This window comes from Buceros rhinoceros, unplaced genomic scaffold (assembly GCF_000710305.1).
Source record: "Buceros rhinoceros silvestris isolate BGI_N320 unplaced genomic scaffold, ASM71030v1 scaffold20054, whole genome shotgun sequence".
Classification (NCBI taxonomy): domain Eukaryota; kingdom Metazoa; phylum Chordata; class Aves; order Bucerotiformes; family Bucerotidae; genus Buceros; species Buceros rhinoceros.
The window spans coordinates 7,117-14,922 of NW_010406820.1; the positions used below are offsets into that span (position 1 = coordinate 7,117).

The following is a 7,806-nucleotide window of genomic DNA, read 5'->3' on the forward strand; positions in this document are numbered from 1 at the left end:
TCAGAAGGGGAAGGTAAGGACCTCTCTGCCCTGTCACCAGCTCCTTGGAGAACAGGGATCTAACAGGCACCTTCTTCTGTCTCTTACTAAAACCAGCCTGAAGATGTAGCTGCCTCTGAACACGAGCGGCAAAAGCCGGAGAGAACCGTGAGTGCAGGGGAATCTGCTGCTTGATCCTGGTGGAAGCAGTGGGGGAATTTGTTCCAACTGTGGCACCTCCTGGTTCTAACTTGAATTTTGTGGATGAGCTGATGCCTTGATTTTTTTTTTTTTTTTTGATCCTGGTGGAAGCAGTGGGGGAATTTGTTCCAACTGTGGCACCTCCTGGTTCTAACTTGAATTTTGTGGATGAGCTGATTCCTTGATTTTTTTTTTTTTTTTTAATGCTGATCAGTTGAAAAATTAGGCTGGAATAACTCCAGACCTTGTGCAGGCAAAAGGTGGGAGAGGGCAGCTGCAGTTCCTGCGGGGTGAACCTCCCCAGGAGCTTAAAAGCCCACAAGTGCAGAGGACACTTACTTCTTCTTGCCAATACCTGCGAAAGATTTGGGGATAAAGCACCCAAAACCAAGAGCACAGAGATGCTCCTGACTTTCTCTCCGTCTGCAGCCCGCGCAAAACCAGGCTGGGCTCCACCACCAGCTCCTGCTGGGAATCCTGACTCCCAGCGTGAGTATTTCCCTTGGGAGAGCCACATGCGTGCAGCTGCCACGTGCACTGTCTCCAGATCAGACTCTGCTTCTGGAGTGCTCTGGAACACTGTCAGAGCCGTCCTTTCCCCAGTACATCACTGTTCAGCTGGAGGCTCTCCTCACTCCACCTCACGAACCCCCTTCGCTCAGCCTTCTGTCTCATCTTCCTCTTCATTTGTCCCTCAGTTGCTTGTAAACCAGGATCACGTGAAACTGGAGCTTGAAAAGCTGAAGGAAACCTATGAATCGCAGCAGCAGAAGCTGGAAGAGAAAGTGTGAGTGTCTGAGAGCACGTCCTTCGGTTCGGCTGCGCATTTACGGAGCTCATTGCAGCTGACTTTGATTCTCGGGAGCAGGAGAGGAGGAAACCTGCCTTTGGTGGGGTGTGTGGGGGGAAATGGCGAGTTCCCCTCGGAAGAAGACAGGCCTGGAAGCAAAACCTGATATTTTTCAAGGCTCTTAAGAGCCTTAACTTAAAAGTCAGTGATGTTCACCCAACCGGCCTTTGAAAATGCGCCTTCTGTGACACACATAGCGAATGTGTGACCGACAGCCCGGAGAGGAACCCAGCCCTAGCCCTAAACCCCACAGTGGTTCTTCCATTAGCAGGCTGGGATGGGGTTGGTGTCCCAGCAAAGGGATGCTGCAGAACTAGACCCTCTGACCGGGGAGGATGTTCATCTTTGATTGCAAGAGCTCTTTTGCTGCTGGTTGGCACACATCTAGGGCTGGCAGCTGCTGCTGCAAGATTTCTGTCACCCCATAGTGATTTCCCTCACAGAGCTGGCTGTAGCGGCCCTACAGAGAGGTCTGGGGGCTTAAAATAAACACACCTCCTTCCTTTGTGCCCAGGATCGCGATGGGGAAGGAGCTGCAGGAGGCGAAGGGAGGGATCGGGGACACCCGGCAGAAGCTGGCAGAGCAGTCAGCGGTAAGGACAGGCTTCCGTCCCGCCCCTGGGCTCCGGTACTGCCCCTGGGTGCAGAGACTGTGAACGTTTCCAGTGGGCTGCTGCAGAAACCCGGGACCTTTCGAGCTCTAGGGACGCTGAATATTTGGAACTGAAGTCCCCGGCTCTTGCAAAGCTTCTTTGTGCCCTGTGTCTGCTGTGCGCAGGTGCTGCTCACCTCCCAGAGCCAGCTCCAGGAGGTGGAGGCGGAGAACTCCCGGCTGCAGCTCCAGCTGAAGGAGCTGAACCAGGAATATCGCTCCCGGCTGGCACAGTACATCAAAGATGTGGCGGTGGGTACCACCATCCCTGGGGGCTCTCCTGGCCTGGGGAGCTCTCTCTTGCCCACTTCTTGCAGGCTGTCTCCCCTCCCCACAGGGCCATGAAGCAAAGCAGGCAGTGGGGCTTGGGGAGCTGTGCTGGCAGCTGGAAGGGGGCTCTGTGCCCTCAGCTTGGCCTGGGGGAGGAGATGCCAACCCCCCTCCTGGCCTCACAAAATGGTCTGCGAGTTTCTGCTGGGACTTTTCTTGGTCAGATGACTTAGATTGAAAGATCCTCTTATTTACTGTGGCTGCCTTCCAGTTGGCTTCTAAACTCCATTGCCCTGACAACTTTCCTCAGCAGCCCAGGCGATGCCACTGCTGGCTGTCACCCACCTCCACGGTGCTCTGCCAGGCTCCGTGGTCGGGACAGAGCCGTGTAACACCAGAGCCTGGGACCCGCTCTGAGAACAAGCACCTTTGATGTAGAGTAGAGCTCAGAGAGCAAGGGCTTGGCACAAGGCGTTTCAGGCAGGTTCAGGCGTGGAAACCTGATTATACTGAGCAGTGAGACTGGGAAGAAATCTCTTTCTGCCCCCCTAGGGAGCAGTAAGTGGGTTTTGGCAAGAGTTTCTGTGCTGGTACCGAAGAACACAGTGTGGTGATGGATTAGGAGACTAAACAAAGGAATTTTTACTCTTAAGGATAGTTTAATTCCTAACAGAGCAATGTTGAAGCATCTTCAACTAACAGAAACAGCATAGTACAGGGGAAAGAATATGGGACTAGAAATGGCGACTCCCAAGAACACTCGCCTATACAGCACAGATGCTTTCCTGTCCCAAAGGGCCGTGGTGGAAGTTAATTAGTCTTTCCTGCTCTTCAAAAATGGGAGATGTCCCCTATTCTCTGTGCTGTTGGTCCTTCTCCGTGGGCAATGGGTTACATGCCTTGGAGAACGACTTGATCACCTCAATTTCTTTCTCTGTATATTTAAAGGACTACATGGACAGCAAAGGCAGCGGTGTCGCGGGGCCCAGCAAAGCCACAGCTGATCGTGCTGCCATGAAACGCTTTGTGGACAGCATGCTGAAGGACATCCGGGCTTCCTACAAGTCTCGGGAAGAGCAGCTAGCCACAGCAGCACGTGGCTACAAGAAACGCATGAAGAACTTGGTCAAGAAGCACGAGAACCTGCTGATAGCTTACGGGTAGGGCTAAGCCAGGGTCTGGGCTGCCTCTGTCTCTTCAGCTAAGGACCAAGCGGAGGGTACCCCATAGCACCCAGACCGCTGGCCCAGAGGGAGGCAAACAGGGATCTCAGGTGGAGCAGAGGATCTGGAGTGCGTGTTTATCTCCCTGCTCTTGACGAACCAGGAGCAGGGTGTCTCCAGCTGCACATCAGGGTGCTCTGGCCACCCTGGAGCTGCTTTGCCCATAGATTTCTCCCATGTAAAATTTAGGGGTGAGAGATGGATTCCACATTGGATGAGGCGGAAAGGTGCCACAAATAACTCCTGCCTCCGAGCCCGTCACTGCAGTGCTCTCAGCTCTGCTCCACAGCTCTCTCAGCAGCTTGCACTGTGGGAAGCAGCAGAAATTCTTGTGGCATAAAAGCCACAAATAGCTCGAGGACAAGCTCCCCTCAGAAACACTTCCAGGAATATCGTGCCTGCTGCTGGGCTCTCCCACTTCTCTGCAGGTGGACTGGCTCTCAGTGGCCAGAAGCCAGCAGCTCCCAAGCGAATGGTACCTCTATCAGCAGCAGAAATGCTCGGTGTGTTGTAGTACCCAGTGTCGTTGTAATGCTCGGTGTGGTTTCCTAACCAAAGCTACCAGGGACTAACCCCTCCGGCACGTTACAGGCTCCAGCGAGAGCAGATCCGGTCCTTGGGCAGCAGCGCAATGGATTGCGGCCCTGCCGAGCTCCACTTCTCCATCACTGACCCGGAGCTGGTGACAAACACAACCCGGGAGCTAAACCGGCTGCGGGAGGATAAAGCCAAACTGGAGATGCAGCTTCATGAATTGCAGAAGGTGCTGGCTGGGCTGCTGGCTTTCTCCAGCGGTGAAACTGGGGGGGCAGTGGGCAGAGCCTCACGAGCGATGGATTCAGCTCCTTCCTTTGGCATTCCCTGAGGATTTGCTGTGCCTGTGGCACGGGCAGAGTAATGCTTGCTTGCCTTCTCACTTTGGGAAGGGACAGGGTGTCCGAGCAGTCCCCTTGTTGCTGCGTAGGGGTGTTACCAGCCGTCCCCATAGAGGGGAGACTGGAGAGGACTGGGGGGACTAGAGCTCTGGGAGGGTTGAGGAGTAGCTGATGCCATGGGGGAGCTGCCAGGCCAGCAGACCTGCTCACTGCTAAAGGAAGAGGTAAGGGAGGATAGGATGGGGCTTTCGGTTCTTGAATGCCTTTGCCTCAGCGTGAACCACAGTCAGGAGTCCCCAGTCAGAAACACCCCAGGCAGCTCCACATCCTGCCACTGGTTCTGCCCGGGCACAGATGTGCCACTTGGTTTGCACAAGCTGCATTTATATAACAATTCAGAGGATGGGAGATCTAAACTGCACCACATACCCCTGAGGGCACTGAGGGCTCTTGGAGCACCGGGAGCTGTTGTGCCACCTCGAAGCAGCTGGGTCTGCAGTGAGGTCGCAGTGGTTTCGTGCTGACGGGGATACTCTTCTTCCTTTGCCTTCAGAAAAGACTGAAAGAAGCCTCTGCCTTGCCGCTGCCTCCTGAGCAGTAAGTGCCGCTTGTTTGTCGGGATAATTGTAGTTCTGAATTCTCCACGCTGCGGCTCGAGGAGCCTTTCCTGCCTTACTCGGAGACGGTCATAGCTAGAGAGAAAGCGAGCTGACAGGGACTCCTCAGAGAAGAAAAGCCAGCTGTCGTCTCAGCGCAGTGTTTCCTGCCGTGAAATGACTTGGTCACTTGGGCCTTGAGCCAAGAAAGCTCTTAAGCACATGTTTGATTTAATCGTGTTCTTAGTCCCCCTGATCTCTTCAGAAGCTGAAGTTAAGCATATGCCCAAGTGCTTTGGTGAATCACAACCTGAGAAAGGCAAGTGAACCACCACCACCAGCTTGGGATGGTCTTGTTTCGCCTCCCTCCCAACACAAGCTGGGCTGGAACCCCAAGGTTCCGACACCTCCCTGGCTTCTTCTCGTGCTTTTTATTTGCTCAGTTTTGATGGGTCTCCTCCCCCTGCTCTGTTACTCTGTTGAAACTCTTACCTCTGGAGAGCTGGGACTTTTCAGCATTTAGAATGTGGGAGCCCCGAAATCCTGTCAGGTATGTCACTGACTGGATGCCGGCGCTGAGGAGTCAGTCCGTGCCTGAGCCACTGGGCTCTGTGGGAGAGTCCCAGAGAAAAGCGTGAGCCTTACCCAGGCTCTGCTATGTTTCCCACACTTGAAAAGCGGGGCGGGGGGAAAGTCCTTGAATAGATGCATTAATTTTAGCAGACTCACCACCGCAGCAAGATGCAGAAAGAGCAGAACCTCGATTTTAGTGATGGATCTTTTTAAAGTTGGGGTATTTTTAGTTGCCAAGAAACTCTACACACTTCAAGCACTTGCTTTCTCTGTGCTAATGGGCTTATGCACACCATTACCTTGTTCTTCTAGCTAGAGACACGAAGCCTGGCCTTACCACAGCACTTCAGCTCTAACTCCTGCTGCTTCTCACTTTTATCAGCCACGTGGCTTCACTGTTTGTTGTTCCCTTCGCTCTCATGAAAACCCAGCCATCCTTCCCCGAGCGCCTGGGCTGGGAGGCTGCAGACCCCCGAGGAAACTCGGGCAGACGCAGCAGAGCACAATGCATTCCTCCCTGCACACAACCCCAACGTCCCCAGCAGCAGAGGTGACCTGATTTTTGCTTATTCCAACTGGGACAGAGTCGGAATAACTTTCCCACGGCTGGGCTGCACGGGCAGCTCACCTACCACGCTCGGTGACCAGAACGGGCGCGTTTGTGCTCTGAGACATGCAAAGAGCCAGCGCTTGGCATTGATCGCTGTTCCCATCAAATTCGGTGTCAGGTTAAGGACTCTTTCTGTGTGGAGTCCTCTGATACAGGAGTGTGGATGTGAACTTGGACTAAACCAGCCGTCGCGGTGAGGAAACCTTGGCAGAAGGCCCCAGGCACATGGATGGTGCTGCGTGCCCTGAAGAAGTTTAGGGCATCAGGAGAGTTGGGGTTTGTGGCTGGATGGGCACGAGTTGTGTCCCCTGTCCCTGAACAGAGCTGTGTGACCTGCAGATGGGCTGGATTTGAACGTCTGGGCTGGATTTGACTGTCTGGACGTGATCAAAACCTGCTTTTTCCCTCGTAGGCAGCTGGATGGGGGGTGCTGGGCAGAGCTCAGGAAGCAGCTCCGGGAATTCACACACACCACCCAGGTAAAGTTCTGGAACAACCTGCCTCAAGAAGAGCTTATCCTTTACCCCCAGCTGAAGACATGCTGCTGCAGCCAGCTACTGCCCTGAGGCCGATACGCTGCTCCAGGCTGCAGCAAGAAGCTTCCCACGGAGCCTTGCTGTGGCTTTGCCTCAACCCACCGAGTGACGCCGGTGATGGATCAATTTGTGCTGTCCCTGCTACTCAGCGAAGGGGAGCAGCTCATTGCTGGCCTCTATTGCTCCCTCCTGTGTTTCAGCGCAAGTGTTGAGGCACCCGTGTAACACACTGGGTCTGTGTCAACCTGGTTCAAGTCTAGTCTGAGTGGGAACCAGATTCCCAGCCTGGGTGTGAGGATATCTGTGCTGCATTCAGGAACGGCGTGGGCCAGGGCCGGGAGAGCTCGCAACGTTACCCCACAGCACCCACGACCCGTGGTGACGCTCGCTGGGAGCGGGCTTGGCTGAGGTGGCGTCTGCAGCAATGGCAGCAATGGGGCAAAGGGTTGGTGCTGGGATCCCTGGGAGCCAAACACCAGATCCTCCTGGTGACCCAGGGACTCAGGCGAGCTGGTGATCCACTGCCCAGACACGCTGTGCGTAGAACAAATGGTTTTTAATCTACAAGGGAAGGTCACTTCCTTTTACGACAAACTCCCGGTGGAAGGTGTGAACACCGCGGCCAAGGGCCCAACCCAGGCACCGCTCCACCGGTTGTCTGCAACGCTGCTGGCGCAGGCAGGGCTTGCTGCCTGTCCTGGGACGGCCCTGAGCTCTGCTCAGGGGAGGCCGCCTGCGCTGCCCGGCTGATGCCCCAGAGCGGTGGTGCCTGCAGAAAGCTACACTCGTCATCGAGCTGCTGTCCCCAAGCTGTTTTCGGTGGCTTCTGCAGCCTAATGCAAGTGGTGCCAGAGCTGGGTGATGGGGAAGTGGCAGAGAGGGACTAAGCCACTTCTGTCTCACAGAGCTCCCTGTTTCCACGTTTCTTTGCCCCTCCAGGAGGATTTGGAGCAGGAGAGAAGCCGGCTGCTGACTCGGGCGGTGGTGGCAGAAGAGCAGGTGTCAGAGCTGCAGGAATACATTGACAAGCATCTCGCAAGGTGAGATGGCAGCATCCCCCCTCACACGTTCTCCGCTTTGTACTCGAAGTTGCTCTCCCAGGCTAATTGCTGGTGACGTTGTGGTGCCTGCCACGCTACCTGACCTCGCCGCTGCCTTCCCACATGGCCCGCAGCATGTCCAGCTCTGCGGGCAGCTGCCACCAGTCTTTGTTCCGCAGGGACACGTCACCCAGCCGCACGTCTCCTTCCCCGTGTGCTCACCCGCCCTTTGTGGGGAGCTAAGAGAGGGGTTGCTAAAATCAAAAGCTTTCCAGCAGCTCCAGCCCTCTCTCCTTGGCTCACCACACCCTGGAGCTGGGAGATCGAGGGCTGGCGAGAAGGAGCACGACAATGGTTGGAGCAATGACCCTCCTGCCGTAACAACCCAGCCCGCTCAGCCG

General features: G+C 55.2%; 1 protein-coding gene across 1 annotated transcript in view; it reads left to right on the plus strand.

The window, feature by feature from the left end:
* The window catches only part of CCDC78 (coiled-coil domain containing 78), a 13,077-nt gene that overhangs the window by 4,725 nt on the left and 546 nt on the right, over positions 1 to 7,806 (plus strand). Inside the window, 9 exon segments of the mRNA XM_010134270.1 lie at positions 56 to 147; positions 879 to 967; positions 1,545 to 1,623; positions 1,809 to 1,934; positions 2,901 to 3,112; positions 3,767 to 3,938; positions 4,604 to 4,647; positions 6,242 to 6,308; positions 7,305 to 7,405. Of these exon segments, the coding sequence (XP_010132572.1) occupies positions 56 to 147; positions 879 to 967; positions 1,545 to 1,623; positions 1,809 to 1,934; positions 2,901 to 3,112; positions 3,767 to 3,938; positions 4,604 to 4,647; positions 6,242 to 6,308; positions 7,305 to 7,405 (982 nt within the window).